This window comes from Seriola aureovittata, chromosome 21 (genome assembly GCF_021018895.1).
Source record: "Seriola aureovittata isolate HTS-2021-v1 ecotype China chromosome 21, ASM2101889v1, whole genome shotgun sequence".
Taxonomy (NCBI): Eukaryota; Metazoa; Chordata; class Actinopteri; order Carangiformes; family Carangidae; genus Seriola; species Seriola aureovittata.
In genome coordinates, this window is record NC_079384.1 from 21,551,407 (window position 1) to 21,574,651 (window position 23,245).

The window sequence follows — 23,245 nt, forward strand, 5'->3', positions numbered from 1 at the left end:
TGAATTTTTAGCGCTAGAATTTTTAATAAGGATGCAACAGTGTGGAGGATTCTAACCCTAATCACTTCAGACAATAATAAGGCAAGTTTAGGTGATTGGTCACTAAATTGCTCTTCGATTACTCAGCAGAATTTAGTTTCCTCAAAATAAAAAATGGTTAAGGGCCATTCATGATTTTCAGGTTCTTTGGTATTCAGATCCAGATCCAGGTGACTGTATTTTGATGAATCATATCATGAGAAATAATGATTGTTTCCTGCTGGGAAGTAGTGAAAATCTGATAGATACAATAATAAATCATTTTAGGTCACATGGTCCCTACTGGACTCCATCATGAAATGGGTATTAAAGTTCATTCTTCTGCAGAAACCCTGTACATCTATATATTATGATTGTGTATGGGAACAAAAATCACAACTATTCACATGGCATTAAAAATTGTTAGCATGCTCACACATCATGACATATTCTACGTTTTTTTTTTTTTTTTAAATCTTCTCTCACATTAATATCATTTAATTAAATGAATCCTTGCATAAAACTTGTAAAGCGCTCGGATATGAATGTGGCTGTGTTGTTTCCCTCCTCTAACACTGCTTGTCTGCTGTTTCTGCTGCTGCTGCTGCTGCTCAGAGTCTACAGGGGGTAGGTGCAGCTTCCTCACTGCTTGTCTTTGCTTTTCTACAGCATGCTCTGATATCTTGTCATGGCTCTACCTCCTGTGAACTATAGAGTTTTTCTCTTAGTAACTTAAGTCTGAACTACAGGTAACATTTTCGTTAAGGTTCAAATCCAGATATATATATATGTTTTCAGGTGTGATAGTCTGCACGGAGATTGTTTCTGATACGTAGCGAAAACGCTCTTATGGACAAAGATCGTTTTTGAAAAACGCTGATTGTTACCATGGTTACAAAATGGTCTTGCATACATGCTCTTCATAATTTATAGAGCCCGGGAGATCGCTTTCTTAACAGAATTTGAATTTGCACTAAAATCATAGACCTACCCTCATGACAAGCTGGTTGATGTTTTTTGCTTTTACACCACAAACGACCTGTACCAGCCTCTGCTCGGACATCCAGATGCTCTGTCTGCAACAGACTTTGATTGACAGCTCTCACAGCTAAATGCTCAAAACAAGTTCATTTTAGCTGAACAAGTCCAGTGTGAAAGAACTGTAAACATGCCCATAACCCCCTCTCTGCACTGCAAGTCTTTACTTTATCCTGCTGATGCAAATTCAATTCTGATATTATCATTGTGTAAATAGTAACCTTATACACACAGCTGAGAGAACATATCTTTCTGACTCGACTCTTTGACATCTTCTTCCTCTGTTTCCAGGATGAAGGACACCAGTAAGAAGAATAACATCTTCTCTCAGTTCAGGAAGAACGACAGAGACAAACAAAAGCTGATAGAGACTGTGGTGAAACAGCTGAGGAGCCTGGTCAATGGCATGTCCTCGTGAACACACACACACACACACACACACACACACACACACACACACACACACACACACACACACAGGAGTGATGTGGGTGTCACAGAGAGATATAATGAATGAAACATGCATGCAGTCACATGCACACACACACACACACACACACACACACACACAACACACACACACACACTGAACTGCCAGGACACTCACACACAACATGACAGTGACATGAAGAACCACACAGGGAATTTACACACACAAACATAAGGTACAGATAGACAGCCAACAGACACGCACGCACACACACACACACACACACACACACACACACACACACACACACACACATCACATTACGGCACAGCAATACACACACTCTATAAGGCATGCAGGGAACTGACTCCTAGCAAACACAGCACACACATATGAAGTCATATCCTCTCCTTACTGTTATACCTGAATGAATATTCAATGTAAATAACACACACACACACACACACACACACACACACACACACACACTAAACAGTTTACTGGACTGAACAGTAAGGTGTTTGTAAAGTATTTTTAATGGTTATGATAAGACAAACTATGTTTGTACATTAGTGAGAGTGAAATGATTGTAGCTGCAGAGGGAGACTGGTGCAGCACAGGAAGTGACACGAGTACTGGGACAATGAGGTTAAAGGTCAACACCTACCACACCTCATATGAATGAGATGAGCCACTTCCTGTTGTTCTGTCAGAAACCCATATTATACATTGAACATGATGAAGTCAGGATGTATTTCTTGTTTTCATTTGGAAGAATTACAAAGAGAGATTGAAGTATTGGTAATGTATTGATCAAGCTGTTAAAACAAATCAACCATCTCTAGTTCTGTCAGATGGACATCTCTGCTCTGACCTGCTGTGCGTCCTTTTAACACAAGTCTCATGTTAAAAGCTGAAAACAGCATAGATACACACCAGAAACCAGGTTACTCAGAGAAATCAAGTGATGCAGGTGATCACACACCACAGTGGAGACCTGTGACTGTCAGCTGTGTGTGTACATGCAGGAGACCAGTAAACACATTTCTTTACTACTGCTGACATTATTTTGGAAACCATGGCTGCTTATCTTTGTTTAAAAGCAAATTCATAAAATACCATAACCCAGTGTCATGTATGCACAGTAAAAAAGGAGGAATTTAGCTGTGGAAATATATCAATTTAATCCTCTACCATGGACCCAACAGGTTTCTCATTTAGATGACATTAAAGAACTCACATTACTGTAACCCAGATTATTAACTGCATGCTGACTTCTTTAATGTAGCTCCATGTAAAGTCGTATTAACATTCTGACTCTTGAAATTTTCTAAAGATTTCCCCTCCATCATTCATAACAGTGAAAATTCAGGCGGAATCGCTCCCACTAAAGTAGACAAAGTAAATATGCACCTGTAAGTAAAGTTCAACACAAACAGTCTTTAAAGATGCTGAGTCAGCAGCAGACGGTTTGGAACTGGATTGGAACTTGTCGGCTCCTCCGTGACCTATGATTACCCATAAGACCCCTCTATGTGTTAACCTGCGGATACATTTACATGAATGATATCATTCTTACTAGTCACTGCATCACTAAGCTTCCAGCACCACCGACATCATTAAGAAGCATAAATCAGCTTGTGGCACTTTCCGGTATTGACCAGTGTCATAACCTGGTTTCTCGTGGTTTTAGCTGGTAACCACTGAATTATGGGTATGGAGCTGCATCCGTTGACAGGTCTGACAGAGGCCGAGTTAAACTCATTGTCCCAACACTTAGACTGTTGCAACTGTGTGTGTGTGTGTGTGCAGAAAGGAAGCGATGCTGAGGTCATGGATTGATGGAAGGACAGAAGAGTGGATGATGACGTCTTGAAAGACTGATGTTCATGAAAAAAGTGGAAGTTTTGTTGAACTCATTGGTAGCTTTGCTTGCTGTTTGTCTTCTTTTCTTCCTCACATTGTACATGTAAACCCACCCCCCCCCTGAGACAGCGCCTCACAGTGAACATGAAGGAGCCCAGTGTCAGACAGATGGAACTCTGACTCCCTGATCGTAGTTGGAATCTTCACATGTTCTCTATATGTGAGAATGTCAGAAGTGAGGGTGAAAATCTTTTTTTTTTTTTATTTGGTCTGATATGTTTGCACAGGATGGACAACATAACACCAAATAATGCAAATCCATCACACAAAGTCATGCAGACTTAGGTTGGGTAGTTGCAGGTTCTTATACTGGATTGTAATAGATTGTACAGGTTGGAGCGTCAAAGTGAAGACATGCAGCAATCCTGACACAGGGTTTGCATGTGATGTCAACATATGGACACAGGATACTGACACCTGGTATTAACATGCACTCTGTGTCTGGGTATATGCATATACTGTATATACGCTGTAAATGCAAACAGAGCACACAGCAGTTGGAGTGTGAGTGGATCAGCCAGACCATCTGTGAAGGTGTATTTGAGTCAGATCTCAGCCTCTGTCATCACTCATTTTAAATGGAAGTATAGCTGATATCACAGCACGGCTTAAGTAAAAGTTTTATAGTAAGTTTATCTGCAGCAACAACGTGGTTTCGCCTTAACTGAGAGATTAAACCATGTCCGCAAGGCTCCAGCAGAAGACGTGCGATTGTACATGTGAAATAACAGCGGCCTGTGTAGACATCCAGTGTCGTATGAACAGCCACATCTGCTGTCTGCGTCTGTTCTGGATGATATCAGCCAAATATAGTGAAGTGCAGCAGACACACACACACACACAGTGAGTGTGATACAGGCAGACACGTTCACATGTGCAGTTTGGAGCATATGATCCTCACGTACAGTCTGCACCAGCTTAGACTTCGAGCACCACAGAGAAGTAAATTTACTCAGATGCTGAGATGAGTGGGATGAGTCTCAGCAGGTGGCCTACAGATGCTGTTCTCTCTCTGTCATGTGACCCTAACCTTGCACATTGTAGCAGCCCACTTAGAGCCTCCTGCACTCACCATGTGGACGGACACCTTTCAACATCAGGTGGAAATGCACAGGCCTGTAATCAGATGCCATCTCTCAGATTCAGATCACACGCTGATACGAGGTGGAGCCGGGTCTGAAACCTCCCGGCACATTTCGGCGTCCGCAGACGGACTGGCAAGCCGTGCACGTCATCATCAAATCCGAAGAGCTCTACGTCTATAAAACCATTAGCTTCTTTTCCTCCCAGCTTCACAGCTGTACTCGCTCACGGCAGCAGAGCAGCGACGGGCCGCTCGGTGCTGCTTCAGGTGGTTCATGTGAAAGGTGACATCAGTGCATGCCCACGTCCTCCCTCTGTACTCCTGTCAGTCGTAGGGTTAAGGACTATATTTATGTGAAGTTAACTGCGGTTTTGTCTTACAGTCCACCCAAACTACTTGCCTCATGCTTACAAGAAAAACATGCCCCACATGACGGGGGGGTTGTCATGTTAGTAGTGATTATATATACGTATATATATTTAACAGCTCAACTTCTAAATTCTTTCTTTTTGTTCCTCAGGGTGAAATTAAGCTTTAGAATCTCATAACCCACATCTATCCACAAAGCACAGCAATAATAAATTGGTTCCTTTACAGCCTCACAGGCAGGTTGATTGATTACTTAAAACTTGCACAGGACTCCTGACGAAACATTTTATAATGAGACTGTTTCTATTCTGTTTATGTTTTGGGTCTGTGCTCTACTTTTAGCGTTTTTGCACTGAAGCTGATGAAGTTTTTTTTTTTTTTTCCTTTTAGATTCATGTTTTGCCTTTTTTGATAGTTGCTTGTAAATGCCACTGTATATACTGCATATTTTGTAAAGAAGATATTACAGCAGTTTGTCTGCTACAAACAGAACTGGAGGTTGACACTGTGATACGCACCTCCATCAACACCTGAAGTAAATACGACGTTAGTAAGAGTCTGAATTTGCTGAATTTGTTGCTTATTGGTGAACACAGTCGAGTGCAGTGTGAGGAGCTCAGTGACGTATGTTGGCGCCTTCTCTCCACTCGTTCGCATGGTTAAGGTAGAAAAAAAAAACATTATGTTATGTTCTAGCATAGGCTCTGTATAATAACTATTTAAATCCTGGTCCAAAAGATTTCTGCTGAACTGATAAAAATCCAAAATAAAGAAAATAAAGGGCAGGTCTAAATTCAGTTTTATTGGAAGGATCCTCTCCTCTCTGTGAGTGTGAACTGGTTCTCTTGGTTGACCTGTCACTCAGCCCCCCCCCTCCTGCCATTCATTGATGTCCATTTTACCATTAATTCTAAATAATAATTGAATAATGGCGGAGTCTGAGATAGAAGCTGAACCAGTCCAATCAGATGCAAGCTGGTGCTGATGGTAAAAATCTCCTGGAATAACTTTTCCAATTACATCATACAACAAGAGTCATGCCTTACTCACCATTCTGCTGCACTCAGTTTTTATTTTTACCACAAATACTGTTTTCATTTGCCACTTATTAGGGTTCTCACCCCATCAATTAAAATATCTTTGCAAAGGGGCGGGGCTTAACCATTGGTGTGATCATCATAAATCTTGGTCCGTGTCTTCGGGCCTAGACACGGAGCAGGCCTACCAAATCATTCTGAGCCTGATCTCTAGAGGGGGGCGCTATTTTCAACAAAATTGTTACACATGTTCTGGGAGTGAGCGTTAATGAAAATCTGAAGTGCCGTACTGATTGATGAAAGTGGGCGGGGCCTATTCATCAATATGTGCCTTCTTAAGCCTTTGCTCAATTTGCAGAGAGCTGGAACGAGCCAGACACGTGAAAATTGGCATCATAACTTCAAATGGTGTGTAAATGCTTCACAAAAAATATGATCCCATTCAGCCATATGGTGGCGCTAAAATTTACAGTCAAAATTGTGAAAAATTTGAAATGCTGCCCCCGCCACATCAAGTCCAATCATCGTCAAATTTACCTCACACCTACAGCTTAATATTCTCTATAGAAACGCTCTGTGATATTAGCGAGTCCCATTATGGACTTTGAGCCAATTAGCATAACATTATTATTATTATTTGCGATGGGTGTGGCTTAGCTAATATTGGCCTTAACTCATTTACCATCATAACATTTTGTAGATATCTTCAGGTTGTTATAGCAAATAGGTCACCCAAAGCATTAGGTAGCTCAGAGGAGCGCAAAGCGGCTAGGACCGCGAGTTGCCGCTTGCGGCTGTAATTCCCAGTTGTTTCTACATTGTTGATTTTTTTGAGTCGCTGTTAAGCTGCTGTCAGGGCGGCTCAGGACTTCCTGAGGAGGTTTCATGTTTAAAAGCTACCAAAGAAAGAAAGAGAGGAAGTGTGTCCTTTCAGCAGCTTGAAGACTGTGCAGGAAGTGCTGAGTGTTGTCAGCTGAACAGCGGCCGAAAGAAAGTAGAAGCTATTGAAAAAATTCAGAGTATGAAAACAGTGTGTTAGAAACAGAAACCCCTCAGCAGTCAGGTGGTGAGTGTGGCCTGACTCCTAGTGTTGAAATGTACATTAAACTGAAATTTATTAAGACAGCAAGTAAACATGGAGGGAGGGAGAGTTGAGTGTTCCTATAAAACACGACCCAACCCTGTCTCCAAAAAATGAGATTTACAGTGTGTGAGTGATGAGCAAAGACCAGAGACCACGTTCACATCCTGAGTTCTGTGGGTGGTGAAGGTTGGAGAAACAGTGCTTTCTCTTCAGCGTTCACAAACACATTCGTTCTTCTAAACAGAACCATGAAAAAAGGGTTTGCTACGAGCGGATATTTTATTGCAAGATTGGATATTTCTTTGACCAAAAACAAATGAAACATGTTGTCAGTGAACATTTTACTGACACGTTCAGTATCAATGTTAATTAACGTAAAGAAATCAGCCGGTCAGCGTTACATTTCCTTCGGTGCTGTTGGAAATTATTTGTATGAAAATGTAATTTGGAGGAGACAGGATGGGAAAATATGATGAAATACTAAAACAAGGGAAGGCCTGGCTCTCTGCAGCTGAGGGAAATGTGTGTTTAATGTATGTTCATTAATATAAAACATAATGTATCACATAATCTCAACATCACTCAAGATCAGAGCCTTTCCTGGCGCCAATCAAGATTTTAAAAAATCGCACTGCTTGTGTGCCAATGATTGTTTCAATTCAGATGAAAAAAAAAAAGAAAAAAAGAGTGAGATGGTTTTTCTTGCCTTTCACAGAAGTGGAGAGAGGGAACATTTTGATATCCAAAGGAATCCTTGCTTTACCTTTGTTGTTGTTCTCAGTGAGACCCTGACTGAGATGTTGTTTTCCTAAATATGTTGTTTTTATTTTGTGTGCTGTAATAAAAGTTTATTCAACAGTAATGTCTGCTTGATTGTTAATCTTACTGTACATCACAATGGTTACTCACGGCGACCCCATTACTGCCCTGTAAGTGCGACCATCAGGCTGTTCCATGACAAAGTAATGGAAAATTAAGAATAATTCCAGTTTATACTTGTATTTTGGGATATCATATCTGTGACATTAGGGCAGTTATACTGCAGGAATTTTCTCGCTTCATTTAAGAATTTTAAATATTACATTTTGTCTCAATGTTCATAGTTGTTTCTGCATATGTCAGTATGAAAATGAACAAAAAATGTTAATGAATTGTATATTGATGATTAATTCAACTTGGCTTTTAGAGGCGGCGATGCAGCGTCCATGGCCTAGAACGTGTCTCCAGGTGTGAACTGTGTATTCAGGTTCATGTTATTTCTGTGAGATGAGTATTCGCCTGGCTAACAGCCTGGGGCCGGAAGCTGCTACGTGTCCCGGAGGTGTTGGCTTTGATGCTCTTGTGTTACCTCCTGCAGGTCAGAGAGCCAAACAGTCTGTGGTCGGTGCCTCAGGCCGACAAGAGTCCCTCACAACGCTGGAGGCTTTCTGCAGGCGTCTCTCCTGATACATGTTTCAAACACAGGGGAGAGTCACTTCACTCATTTCCTCTGCTGTCCTCACTTTCTTTTGCAGGGTCTTGCAATAGGCTGCATTACAGTTCACGTAAGATGCAGCTGCTCACGACACATTCAGCAGTGGCCCCAGTGTTATAATAAAATACCATCCAACTTTGGCTAATCCGCTCAGTCCAGGGAGGCTGTGACCTTCTCATTTGCATTCAGTTTAGGAGCTATACGTCCGGTGGCTAATCCAACTAGCATAGTTAAGCTAACGGAGTTGCCGGAGCTTTTGGATGATGTTCGGCACATTTCAAGATGCAGACCTAATTAGACAGTAATTTTTTAGTTTCTAAGACTGAACCAAAGGAAGTTGTCTATTTGACTTCACAACCCTTCCTCTGTGGCCACACTCACAACAAGTAACAAAAGTCCGGTTAAAACTGTTGACAGTGAGATTTATTATCCAGACTGAGAGTAAACAGTGAAACACAGACACATTTCTATGAAATTTTTGAATAAGCTTTTTCAGTGTGTATCACTGTGAGCAACACAAATGAAATTCCATTCACCTCCATTTTGTTGGGGTGAAGAGACAGATCTCAGACAGCTATCTGCACAGAGAGAAAATAAATACTTTTTATTTTATTTTCAATTTGGGTGAACTGGTCCTTTAAAGCCACTGAGTGAAATGGTGCCTCATCTTTAACTGTACCACCAGTCACAGTCTGGTTGATCTCTGTCTCCCTCTCTCTCACGCACACACACACACACACACACACACAAAAACAGAAGCGACACTTGCTCTGTAAAGGTTTTCTTCACCCTTGGAGCCTCGCTGTGTCCCAACACACACACACACGCTAACTGGGAAACAGCAAGTGAACTTTGGCCTGGGTCAGCGTTTGAATGCGAGGATCCCTGTCGCCACAGATGTAATGAGGCGAGAGACATTTAGAGACCTCTATTATCACTGGACAGCAGCCACCCTGCCAACACACACACACACACACACACTCAGAAATGTGTTTGTTTTCCTCAGAGGGTTACTGTGCACTCTCGGCTCTACTGTCTTGTCTTGTTACATTCTGCCACTATTCAACTTCAACTATGCATCTATAGAGATTTATCTCTCACACACCTATTTACTTTTTTTTTTTTTTTACAAACATCCAGACCAGTGTTTATGAAGTGTGTAGGAAATACATCCTGACTGACTGAAAATCCTCAGAGAGATAAATGATTCCTGTCTGGAGCTACGAGGAGGTGGAGGTGAGACACAGACGTTCTGTAGGACAGATGTTCACCGTGACAACAAGCTGACAGCTGTGAAAAGTAGTAGTAAAATATAAATACATCTATTCAAGTATTAAAATGATTTGCTGTTTTATACTTATCCCAACATTTAAGAGGCAAGCACTGCAGTTTTTACTTTACTTAGTAGTTACTACTTACTTGTACTACTTGCATGTAAACTACACATTAAAGTCTCAGCAACACCGATAGACAGGATTGTTACTTGTATTGAAGTATTTTACTCACAAGTACTGCTGCCTGTATAATTATATAAAATAAATTCATATGTCTTTTAGGCCACATGTGATTTGCCAGTGTTTATTTACGGCCTATTATGTCTTATTTACAAGTCACCACAAATTGGGGGGGGGGGGGGGGGGGGGGGTTCTTCCTGTGTGTCAACAGGAGTGACAAGTATTTTAGGGCAGAGATCAAACACTTTAACAAGGCAGTAAACAGCTTTTACATTCAAGTCAACAATACAGCAGACAGACAGAGGAGGAGGACACGCATACCTCTACACCTCCACCTACCTCCTTCCCCTGCTCTGACCCGCACACGGACTTCACCAGGATTTTAGTGTTATGCTCCATCTGTGAGTCTTAATCTACCTCTTAAAACGAATGAACCTCCTTCTTAGTATAGAAGATTTTCCAATCGGATTGGATTTTTCTACAGAGGCAGGTTGTGTGCTTCCTCTCTTCACCTCTTGCAGGGTTGCAGCTTCTCTTTTTGCTGAGGTCCTTGACTGTTGCATTTTATTTATTGAATATATCACTGAAGCATCACTCCGACACTTTCACACAGAGAGACGTGAGGTCTACGTCTCAGTCTGTGAAAACACTTGTATAATGTTTTATGTGGCTCTTTTCAAACAAAAATAACCCTGACCATGTCATCAGGGGCAACTGCTCTTGGGCTTTAGACATAAACTTTACAACAGGAAGTCTGAGTTAAAATTGTATAGTAAGTTGCATTATGGGAAATCAAGGATCCAGTATTTGAGCCATATTAGAGACTAAAAGTCACAGTATCTCAGCCTCTGCAGTTTTATTTGTCTTTTGTGAGTGTGTCAGCTTTAAGGAAGCACAATGAAAAACTGCTGACGTTCCCTTTTAATGTTTTTGTTTAATGTCTGATGTGCAGGTGATCAGTGTCATTATGTCGCTGGGCAGATCAGGGCTAGCTTCCTACACTGTTTAAACTAATAAGATAGAAAATGAGAGCGTCCTCCTCCAGTTTATCTAATCACTGGAGATGATAGGCATCAATGCAGTTAGTGGATAATATAAATGGATATAAAAGTGGATGGGAAACAAGAGTCACTGGGGGAAGGGTGACAAAGGACTATTTAAGAACTATTTAAGGATAAAGGGGTTTCAACACATGTTAATTCAGAAATCTTCCTATTTGATTTACCTGGGTGGAGATCTTTCTATTGATGAGTGCAGCAATTTCCTGTGGATCCAAGCTGCATGCATCTGATGCACCTTATAGAGTTGAGCTCACTCTATATCTAAGAATGACTCATTGAAACTAAGTAAACTGTAGATGGCTGGTTAAACTGATGTGGCTGTTTAATGTAATTCATTGTTCACTCTCTGCTGTTGAAACCTGAAGACTTTCTACAGTGAGAGACGGAGACACATAGAGACAGTGACATCAGTAGACAAACAGTGAGTGACCTTGTGCTGAACCAGGAGCCTGACACTCCCTCTGACCTCCTCCCGCTGGGAATGCACCTCAGATTTGCACCTCAAACTACAAAACCCTGGTGGAGCAGACCGGTTACCATAAGGTGTGTTGTAAATCAGCATAAATGGAGTCCTGCTCACCTAGTTAAAGTATTTTTTTCAGCACAAAGAATCGTGACAGTCATATAATTGGAGGCATGTAAGGCAAGTTTATTTCTTATCAAACGAAATTCAAAGTGCTTTGAAGATTCCAGAACATAAGAACAGGAGATAAAATCAAAAAAGGAGCAAGGTAGTAAAGCAAGTAATAAAGTAATAAAATAGATACAATGAAATAAATACAACTAAACAGCAATAAAAGGCTGTGTAAAGGATTAAAATTATGAAGTGCAGTTATAAAATCGAATTAAAAGGAATGGTAAACAAATGTGTCTTCAATTTAGATTTAAAAGTAACCATTCAGAAATCAGTCCAATATTCCAATCTATGCTCTTCTTTTAGCTCTGGGTTTGGTCTCCACCAGCTTTAGCTGCTAAACGCTCCAGCACATTTACCAGCCGCTCTCTGACTGTGTCCGTCTGCTGGCTTTTTACAGCTGTTTCTCTGAAAACAGCTGCCTGCTGCAGGCTGTACACGGTGCTATGAGAGCGGTGACAGTCAACCAAAACAATATCTGTGATAATTCTCTGTCGGGGTCATTTGATCCGTTGAGGCTAAAATATACAAATTCTGGAAATCAAGCTAGCACTAGCATGAGACTGGAACCTGTGCAGCTGCGCTATGTTTAACAGGGGCCTAATTAAATAGCTAGCTAGGTAATTAACATTGATTCCAACATTTACCTCAACAATTTAATTAAACATCGTCAACTTTCATTTTCAGATGTTTCGTGAACATTGAGCCTCTTTAACCTTTATTTAACCTTTATTTAACCTGATTCTAATGCATTACTGCTTGACAGATAACTTGTGCCACTGCCCACTGACATGGTTTTTATTATTAGCCAATTTTTCCCTCCAAAATGAATATAGAAACACCAGCTCAGAGATGGTGGGTTGTATCCAACCTGCATCCACCAAGTTAGACTGGTGACGTGTTTGATTTGTCTCACTGTGTCGTGTCTAAATGGGGTATTTGTGTGTCAGTTGCCCCTGTGTTGCCAGCCAGAGGAGCTGTACATTTAAAGTAAGCAGCTGCTGAGTCCCCATGAGGTCCTTCATGCTTTACTGTGTTTAGCGATTGGCTGTTTATGGGTTTTTTTTATTTGCACTTTCCACATGAAACTGTCCTGAACAGATGTTTCTGTAGGTGAATGCATTTCTGTCTTCGGATTTTACAAAGACCATTACAAAGGTCACTTTAAAACTGATAAACAGTTGTAAAAGGGAGGAAATTAAAGTTATCACTTCACTTACAACCCTTGTGTGCTGGTTTTTTGGTCACTCCTCATATACTCATGAAATTGTATTATAAACAACATGGTATAAAATTTCAGTTCAATCTGTACAGTGCATGCTGTAGTCACTGTGACCGTGGCTGTTTGGGGTCAAATTGAAATAACCATTGGACCGGCCCTGCACTGGCCCTGCACTGGCCCAGTCTCACAGCAATAAGGTCATATTTTAGGTAGGAGCTAAAATAAGACCCCAAGTCATAAAAGTCGTGTTACTCTTCCACAAAAGCAAACAAAGTTGCAGCAGCACTGCCGCTCATGGTGGACTGTATTTGATACTTAAAATAATAAGTAACCTGCCAGTTAAAATTGTTTGTCTGTGCAGCAAATAGGCTCTGTCTCTCTTTTTCTCTTTCTGTGTGTGTGTGTGTGTGTGTGTGTGTGTGTGTGCGTGCGTACGTGCCTGTGTGTGTGGGTGTGCGTGCGTGCGTGTGTGTGTGACGGCCAGTGAACTTGGTTGCGCGCGAGAGTTCACCAAGATGTCAGGGTCACAAGCGGGTCAGCCAGCGCGCGAGCAGGGGGAGGAGAGTTACAAACGCGCGCAGGCACCGCGGTTGTTTGTCGCTTGTGCTGACTGCGCGCTCTGTGTGAGTGTGTGTGTGTGTGTGTGTGTGTGTGTGTGTGTGTGTGTAGCCCTGGAAAAGAGCCATGCTGCCTGAGCTTTCATCATCATAACAACACAGATGGAAAGTAACCACCTACATTTACTCAGATAATATGTTTAAGGTTTGAGTGACTGACAGGTGAGTATTTATTATTTTCTACCTGTTCTGCTTCCAGACTAGTGAAGCTGTAGTTTGTACAATGTTGTGGCATAATAACTCAAAGTTGTAGCAATGACATTCCATCGAGCTTGATATTTAAACCACAAAACAGATGTAAAATAAACGACCCAATAGTATTTGCGTTATTCAGACATAACTGAACATAACTGTTCACCATTAGATTCCAACCTTCAGTGAGTATTTTTACTTTTGACATTTGCCTATTGCTAATCATTTTCATGCATAAATACATTTTTTAAATCAACACTTTACTTTGAAAGGATTTTTTTTCCATTCTGGCATTTCTACTTTAACATGAGTGAAAGATGACCTCTTTACTCTTTCTACCAGGCCCTCTTGCTGTGGAGTATCAAAACTGACAAAAAGCAGATTATCATCCCAGTCAAAAATATATCTGAATATACCAACAAATGATATTTGGCTAATTCACTAAAATTGGGTGTAAAAAGAAAATTAAAGCTTTACACTTTTCCTTTGACCTGGTGAAAGTGAAACAATCTTTGTTTTCTTTTCTTTAGCTCCAATAAGTTGATATACTGAATGTTGCGGTTGCTGAAATAGAAGATATGTGCTCAATTAAATAGATGAAATAAAAATAGAAGAGCAAAATTAATTTTACATTTTCGATTTGTCTGATATGCCTTTTTTTTTTTTTTGTCTTTTGTCAGTTTCGAGGCTCCGTACATTTACACCACAGGCCTACAGTTTAACTTCAATATTTGAATGCACACATTGTGTTTTCAGTGGCAAACAAAATAAGTCACGTCTGAGCTGCCGACCTCATGTTTCACTGTCTTGTGCTGCTCCTCTCTCACTTTGAAGGTGGGTGTCTAAAGATCCTCTGGTGGTTTCTACTAGCTGCAGTGTTCATGATCCTACACAATAATGGGCTGAATGGACATGTTTATTTCTCTGTTTGTAAAGTCTGTCCTGATGTTGATGCTGGAGGAAAGGGTTCATCCTCTGGGGAGCTGGTTAATTCATTACAATCCAACTTTCTGTTGGATTACAAGATACACTGAGTGTGAAGTTGATGCTTTGTCTTGTAGTTGGTGCTCATGGAGTGAAAAGGGTTATCCTACGGTGTATTCTGACATTTCCAGTTTATAGGTTTTTGAGCTGAAAGTGGGGCGAAGTACATGTATTTGGAGCAGGATAAAAACTGTAAATTAAAGCGTACCTTTCTGGTCACATCCATGCATACACTAACTGTATACTGTAGACGTGGCTGCAGCGACGGTGTAGATCTCCGGTCAGTCCAGCAGCTCGTCTGCAGGTTTACAGCGAGTTCTTAGAGCAACATGATGAGGACATGTAAACAGCAGGGAATCATTCTCTACACTTGAACTTCCCTTCACCCCCCCCCCCCCCCCCCCCCCCCCCCCCCCCTCCTGCTTTATCACACCTGAACAGCAGAATCCTGTTTCACACATTCACACTGTGATGAGAAAAACTCACCAGCTACAGCATGTCCAGCTGGAAACCCATTCACCCTGAACATCACCCACTGCTGTCCCAACACACAGTAAACAAGGATTCGTCCATTAATATTATAGCTGATGTCGGCTTCACTTTTCAGGAGTCTATATTCTGTCAAGTAAATACGTATATGTCATGAACAAAGAAGCATTTTATCATTAGACCTTTACTGTTATTGTTGTGTTCGGACTTGTTAGAGTTCTGTAAGCTCCAGTCCAAGTCCAAAAACCTTCCTTCAACCAGATGAAAATATTTCATCGTCAAAATAAGCGTATTTATACTCTGTCTCTCTGTTCCGGACTGACACATTTTCTCTTGACAAATCAGGCACCTTCATAATTATTTGTGGAAGTGTGTGAAAACAAGCAAATATAACACAGTAATCTCTTAGAACCATCAACCAAAATGAGTTTTCCAACTTCCCCAACTGGATTGAATGGATTAGTGGAGACCAAAGGTAAAGTAAGAATAGTGGCACCTGTACTGCAGTCATGAAACACATTTTCCCACCCAAAAGAAAAAATCTTTTTATTTTTCATATTATTGAGTTAGCTGTTCAATAATGTGAATTAGTTTTATTTTATTGTAATGGTTGTTTTAAGACTCTCTGAAAACTGGGATTTTCTTAAAAAAAATGCTTTTAAATTCCCCTGAACTTACACAGTTACTTCCAGGAGACATTATGTAGCCGCTCCTCGTCAGGAAAGTGCACACTCATAATAATGTTATTGCTTTATTAGCCAAATAAAGGTCCACATGCTGTTTTCCAAAGCCCCTTTTAAACACGCTGATCAAGGCGGGAATGTTGCACCTTTATTACACCTCGCTGTGCTGTGTAAAAGGTACGAGCATAGAATGGGGGGGGGGGGGGGGGGGGGGGGGGCATTGTTGTTCTGGCCATAATTCAGCAGTGGAGGTGGTCGCAGATCGATGTCTGTGGAAAAGGACAGTCACCGACACTGTTGTGTTACACATCACGCCTCTGATGCCCGAACACAGGCACTCTATCTAAAATCACTGTGGGTCAGTAATATGATGGCTTTGTTTGGTTCAGTATAAACAAGTAAAGACAACATAATGAGGGGCTCTTCTAAATGGCAATGTAGGGCTCAAGACCGGATTACCGACTGGGAAAAGCTGAGATATGTCCGAGGGCTCCTGGAGTTCTGGAGCTCCAGGTTTACTGTTTGTCCGCTGGTTTGTATTAATTTAACTGAAACAGTGTTTGGGTGTACACCGATCAGCCACAACATTAAAACCTGTTGATGTCTGTACCATATACTGTACTTAGTAGTATATAATGTGATGGACCGGGTAATATCCTGTCTGAGAAAGACTGTGCATGTTGCACAGAGTGCCATGAAGTGGGGGTCAGGTCGGGCCATGCAGCTAATCTTTGACCCCGGGGCCCACTAGCAGGTCAATCGGGCCATGCTTTTTCAAATTCCCCAGACTGCTAGAAATAAATTAATTCTGCTAAAACCCATAGATTCCCAGGAAGAGAATATGAGAATATGACGTCAGTGTCCAAAGTGGTAGTTAGTTACCACCCTGCTTTAACCAGCAAAAAGTCAAGGGAAAGTCATGGAATTTTACATCCAAGACGTAATGGCAGATCAGATTATATGTCCAGGCTTGTGTGTGACTGTAATAGCGATAGTTGCCCTGCCTTCCCACCAGGGTGAAGCTCAGGGCACCCTCTTTTCAAAACGTACACGGTCAGCCAGAACACACAGATCCATCCATGTAATGTGTCGCTGTAAAAGCAGCAGCCAAGCTGTCTCACTGACTGACTGACTGACTGACTGACTGACTGACTGGCCCTGCCACACACACTCCTGGCGTTATGGCAGGTCGTAAAAAAAAAAAAAAAAAAAAAAACCAGAGTCCAAACGCGGAGTGAGGATGTGGTGACTGGCTGATGAAGCCCCTTCTCTGCGCTCTGTTTACTTTTCACGCGCTGTAGCCGGGGATAACCTTGCGTGCGCGTGCGTGCGCCCGTCCCCTCCGCCTGTCTCTGCTGACCCAGGTTTGAACTCACTGAGAGAGATATCATTTTTATAACACACACACAGATGCGGAGAGAGAGAGAGAGAGAGGGCAGGTTAAAGTCTGCTTCTAGATTAGAGGAGGCTGAGATGTGTTGGTGTCAAACAGAGGACAGCGCTGCTTCCAGTCAGCTGTTAATCATCATTTCATCTTTCATTTACATGCAGCGTCATTCTTATACTGACACATCACTAAAGGCAAGAAGCAAGGATCAGGGTGATAGTTTGAATAATTACAGCCGAGTGGTTAAATGTGCCAGTTAGAAAATATCATAAATCAAATTATAAAAAGTGCAACTGTCGCACATTATAAAATAAAGAAAAATAAAAATATACTAAAGGAATGAAAGCTTAGTTTGAATAGCAGCAGTGAGAGCCACAGGGAGGGGGATTAAGACGCTCTTCAACCCGGAGCCTCGTTTCCATTTTCTGAAGCAGCTGAAAATGTGCTGCTTAAAAAGCTTTTTGCTCTTGAATGCAGGCTGCCCTGCAGGCATGATCACTGATCCTACTAGCGGGCCTTAAGCCAAGCTAATGAGTGTGTAAACTAGCTGCCTTATTGCCAACAAAAGCGTCTTGGGACGTGCTTCCATTGTCTCGGAGAAAACCATCACCTTTTCTCAGTGAAATCCGCCGCGGATTGTCTGCGTGCAACAGGAGGTAGGGATTAAAGATGCGGCCCTTGGAACAAATGGTGAGGCAAGTCAGCCAGTACAGGCCGGGGGGGGGGCGGGGCCGAGCGACACCCACAATTAAAGATGAACTTTGTGTGAACTAATTTATCTGAGGGAGGAGAAGGTAACCGGCTGCCCGCGGTCCTGGCAGCCTATAAAAGCGCCGGATGAGCAGCCCAGAGCTCCAGTAGCTGACAGAGCTTCACCTGAGCCGATCACCGCTTGCAACAAAGACGCTGCCCCGTCACTGAAGCCGCTGCAACATGGCTCTGAGCACACTGCTGGCCACCTTACTGTGCACCATCGTGCTTCCCGTCCTGCTGTTTCTGGTGGCGGTGAAGCTCTGGGAGGTTTACATGATCCGAGGCAGAGACCCGAGCTGCCCCAGCCCGCTGCCCCCCGGATCCATGGGGTTACCTTTCATTGGAGAGACGCTGCAGCTCATCCTCCAGGTAACTGCGTGACAGCTACAGTCTTCTCTCTGTGAGATGCCTGATATCAACATGTGGAGAAGGATGCTCCAAACACTATGAGGACATTTCACTCAACTCTTTTTATCTATTTCTATTCAAGTAAACAAATAAGACTGTTTTCAGCTGTCTGCGCGTCCAGCAGCTTTTTACCAACAGGGTTAGTTTGTATTTAATTGGAGTAAAATATATAGTTTTCATTTCATTTCAGCCTGCTTGAAATATGCTACATCATGTTTGTCGTAGGCTATTTGTCTGAATCCATGTCTGTACTTATTTGAATCCTTTAATGTTGGATCTACAGGTGTGTTTCAGTGCTGATCTTTTATTTAACCGTCTCTCTCGTGTGTTTCCAGAGGAGAAAGTTCCTGCGGATGAAGCGGCAAAAGTACGGATACATCTACCGCACACACCTCTTCGGGAACCCCACGGTGCGCGTGACAGGAGCGGACAACGTCAAGCAGATTCTGCTGGGGGAGCACAGGCTCGTGTCCGTGCAGTGGCCCGCGTCTGTGCGCACCATCCTGGGCTCGGACACGCTGTCTAACGTGCACGGAGCCCTGCACAAGAGCAAAAAGAAGGTAAGTCAGGATTTGATTTGACTTCACCTCAGTGGGAATCGTCAGTATCACGACTTCTGAGCTGCTCAAACTATTATTACTTTCTAATAACCTCCGTTATGGACACATTCACTCATTTGATTGGAGATTAAACAGTAAAAAGAGGAGAAAATATATTATCTTTCAGTTTTTGTTTCACTAATATAAGTGATGTACTGTCTCAGTTCTGTGTCCAATAATCACACAGAACAAATAAGTAGCCACAGTCATTTGATACTAGAAATCTTATAGGCTGGTGCAGTTATGTGAACTCATCTTTTTAAAGGATTTTCTAGAGGTTGATGTTTGTGTCTTGAAACAACAATAAGACCAAGAATCCAGAAAAGTGCACTTTGATTTTAGAAAATACTTGAAATGAGGTGATTTGCACTTGGAAACAGAGATATTCTTAATGCAGTGGTGGATTGTTTCACTTCATGTCAGAAACATGAACTTTAAGGTCTGAATTATACACAAATGACCTGATGAAGAAGATTTTTGCACTAAGGCAACGTAACAGGATCTATATGGTCCTCATATCTGCTAATAGAGCACGCTGGCCAAAGAATAACTTGTCATTACTCAGAAATTTGGTTTGGATGTTTGGGTGGAAAATAATGCCCCCCCCCCCCAACCACCATCCTCCATCTCCCCCCCATTCACACCTCTGCCCTTGTCTAGGCCATCATGCGGGCCTTCTCCAGGACGGCTCTGGAGCTCTACATCCCCGTCATCCAGGAGGAGGTGCGGGCTTCGGTGAAGGAGTGGCTGGCGAGGGACTCCTGTGTGCTGGTCTACCCGGAGATGAAGCGGCTTATGTTCCGTATAGCCATGAGGATCCTGCTGGGCTTCGAGCCGGAGCAGATCAAGACTGACGAGCAGCAGCTGGTGGAGGCCTTTGAGGAAATGATCAAGAATCTGTTTTCTCTGCCCATCGACGTGCCCTTCAGCGGACTGTACAGGGTAAGAGACGAACTCACAAGCCGCATGTAGCTTTGCCTGTTTGGTGCTTATAAACTTAAAGGACCGTACAAGTAATTTAGCATGTTACCTCATAGTAAACCATATTTGAAAGCACGGTGGATTATATGACTCGCACAAATTAGTCTAGAAATGCAATGAATGGAAGACGGCTGCCTGAAATGTAAATGGATCATAGGAATGGGATAAAACATTGAAAAACTCTGGTATGGTCCTTTAAGTCAGAACAACCACCTCACATGAGGCGAGTAGAAAAAGAGAAATGATTGTAGTAATGTCTCTGTATGAATGCAAGTATAGTATTGCAGTCGAATTCATCTCCTCACATTGTCTCTCTTCTCCGTTCCTGCCCTTCCTGCCGTCCGTCTCGTCCTCCAGGGTCTGAAGGCGAGGAACTTCATCCACTCCAAGATCGAGGAGAACATCAAGAAGAAGGTGCAGGAGTCAGACAGGGGGTCGAGTCACAGAGACGCTCTGCAACAGCTCATAGACAGTAGCAGGAAGAACGGAGAGCCAATCAGCATGCAGGTAATGCAAAAACAAGCAACACCTTTCTAATGTCTCCTATCCTGCTTATGAGCCATTTGTTTTATTTAGGTTCTGAGCTAATTGTGTGTCTTCTTCTTTGTCCAGGCCATTAAGGAATCTGCTACGGAGCTGTTGTTCGGGGGCCATGAAACCACAGCCAGCACGGCCACCTCTCTAATCATGTTCCTGGGCCTGAACCCTGAGGTTTTGGACAGACTGAGGCAGGAACTAATGGACAAGGTAATTTACACTGCAGACTGCGCCATCATATTTAACTGTTATGCACGACCTTGAAAACAGTCGCTGAGGTTGCCACCTTTCCTGAGCTTCCAAACACATCTCATGGCCTTCCGCAGCAAATGGAGTTTACTCAGTTGTCATACCTCGGTCACATGATGACAACTGGAAAAAATGCATCTGCTGAGGAAAACCATGAGATGTAGCTGAAAACCTTGATAAAAAATGCAGTAAGTGGACAATAACATGGCAGCTTAGCATAAGTTATTTTTGGGGTGAAAGTCCCTGCCATTATCTACAGTAATAAAGTTGCTATATTGAAATAGGTAAGATTAGTATACACTATAGAGATAGACAGAGATCTACATTGATGCTTTCCCATTAAAAGCAGTGAATGTAAGACATATTGAACCCTGATCAGGAGCTGGATGGTGACGCCAGGTCAAATGAACAGCTGATGCTGAGATCCATGACAAACTGTGTGTGTTTCCAGTTATTGGTTAACAAGACTTGTCTGAACTTGGAGGGCTAACGAGCTAGCTCACAGTAAGCTAGAGAAGCATTGTTAGATTGTTTTCAGTTCATAGCACCACGCGCTGTGGTTCGATTCAAACACTGAGATTATTCCTGTTCTATAAAATAACAAGGCTTAAAATGAACAAGCGGGACTACAGTATTCCTCGCCAGTCATCATGACACTGGTTAACTCTGTCTTCTGTTTGCTTCCGTGTGTCCAGGAGGAGCAGGGGATGGACATCCAGAACCTGAACATCGAGTCCTTAGAGCAGTTAAAATACGCCGGCTGTGTCATTAAAGAGACGCTGAGGCTCAACCCTCCGGTCCCTGGAGGCTTCAGAGTGGCCCTCAAGACCTTTGAACTCAACGTAAGTTAACAAAGATTTCTGTGGAGGTTATTTATTTGGCAGCTTGGTGTCTATAGTGTTCAGAGACCATGCCACTTGACAGGCATGTGTCTAAACTAGCTGCTTACTCATTATTTTCTCCTCCCCACTTCAGGGTTTCCAAATTCCCAAAGGCTGGAACGTCATCTACAGTATCTGCGACACCCACGACGTGGCAGAGATCTTCCCCAACAAGGAAGACTTCCAGCCAGAGCGCTTCATGACCGACTTCTCAGGCGACTCCTCCAGGTTCCAGTACATCCCGTTCGGAGGGGGCTCCAGGATGTGCGTGGGGAAGGAATTTGCCAAAGTGCTGCTGAAGATCTTCCTGGTGGAAGTGGTCACACAGTGTCACTGGACTCTTTTAAACGGGCCGCCCACCATGAAAACCGGACCTACGCTCTATCCCGTGGACAATCTGCCGACCAAGTTTACCAGCTATGTACAAAATTAAACTGACGAGCGGTTGTTTACTGAATCAGTGTGTTTTAACGCGGAATACACAAGGAAGCACTCAGGTGTTCTTAGGAAGCATAAAAGGCTGCATTTGTGACAGTGTGGTCTTACGGCATGAATTGTACATACTGTAGATGATTTGAGAACTGTTTCACTTTTTATATTATGGTGTTAATACTTTGAATTTGTATATATATTCTTTTTTGTTTTGTTTTGAAGATATGAACAAACTAAACGCAAGGCACTATACACAAGACATGGAACACTTTAATCAACTCAGAGGTGTATCTATAGGATTATGTACATATATAATTTAGAGAATGTTTATATAACTTCTGTGTCTTATCCCAACTTATTTAAGTGACTTATGTTACATTGTATGGGCTTTTTATTTAATAAAACCTTTTTTCATTAACTCTTATTTTTGTTTCATTTAAAAAAACATGAAATAAAAGGGTTGAAGTGTAATGTACATGACCTCCTGACACTGCATTCAGTTCAGCAACTGTGGTTAACCAATGATTTCTCATCTCACTCCCAGAAAGAAAGAGAATAAGTATTTTATTCATCATTTATTTTAAAGGTCCCATATAGTCTAAAGGCAGATGTCCATGTGTTGTTCGGTTATAAAGCAGGTCTAAGTTCTATATTAATACTGTGAAAGTATCAAAGCCTCAGTCCACAGAGAAATGCACACAGCCTGTATTCAGAATCTGAACCAGCTGTCAGGACTTCTGGAATTTTGTGATGTCACAACAAAGCAGTCCCCGCCCTCAGCCATGCCCCAAGCCCCACCCACCTGAACCCACCATCCAACCTTGCAGGATTTGGTTTCTCTGAGTTTTTTACCTGAAATCTGTTTTATTTTTATTAGATCACTCAGAAAACAGTCAGCCAATGAATGCCAATGATCGGCTCACTGACCTGTTGTTATGGCTCTAGAGAGAAGCCAGAGGAAAACTACATTGAGATTATTTTTGGTATACTTAAAAACACAGATCTTCTTATGAATCAAAACTTAGTAATAGTAATAAAACCCCGGGAAAGTTAAAAATATGGGACCTTTAAAACTGTTGTACTGGTCATCTTGCACCAAGAATATCCATACATTTAATTTAAGGGAACTAGAGGAATCACAACTTCATTATAATTACAAAACATAGAGTATAATGACTAGCAATGAGAAGAAAGTCATTAGTGATTACTGTTTGATTGTGTT

The 23,245-nt window shown here is 42.1% G+C and overlaps 2 protein-coding genes across 9 annotated transcripts in view; both read left to right on the forward strand.

The window, feature by feature from the left end:
• Positions 1–7,848, forward strand: part of exoc6 (exocyst complex component 6) — a 50,612-nt gene extending 42,764 nt beyond the window's left edge. For 7 of the 8 annotated variants that reach the window (XM_056365792.1, XM_056365794.1, XM_056365793.1 and 4 more), the window contains one exon: positions 1,348–7,848. In XM_056365792.1, the coding sequence (XP_056221767.1) occupies positions 1,348–1,474 (127 nt within the window). In that variant the 3' untranslated portion in view covers positions 1,475–7,848. The remainder of the gene's footprint in view (positions 1–1,347) is intronic. The other variant, XR_008826249.1, reaches the window with a different exon arrangement.
• A 9,841-nt stretch (positions 7,849–17,689) lies between these two features.
• On the forward strand, positions 17,690–22,441 carry LOC130162027 (cytochrome P450 26A1). The gene is made up of 7 exons (XM_056365458.1): positions 17,690–18,305; positions 18,680–18,904; positions 19,604–19,885; positions 20,282–20,431; positions 20,537–20,671; positions 21,406–21,552; positions 21,686–22,441. The coding sequence occupies exons 1-7, from the start codon at positions 18,117–18,119 to the stop codon at positions 22,022–22,024; spliced, it is 1,467 nt and encodes a 488-aa protein (XP_056221433.1). The 5' UTR covers positions 17,690–18,116; the 3' UTR covers positions 22,025–22,441.
• Positions 22,442–23,245: the final 804 nt, after the last annotated feature.

Coding starts and splice junctions, on each gene's coding strand:
- LOC130162027 (XM_056365458.1), top strand. CDS start 18,117: ATGGCTCTGAGCACACTGCTGGCCACCTTACTGTGCACCATCGTGCTT. Junction 18,905..19,603: donor TGCACAAGAGCAAAAAGAAG/GTAAGTCAGGAT, acceptor GCCCTTGTCTAG/GCCATCATGCGGGCCTTCTC. Junction 20,432..20,536: donor GAGAGCCAATCAGCATGCAG/GTAATGCAAAAA, acceptor TTCTTTGTCCAG/GCCATTAAGGAATCTGCTAC.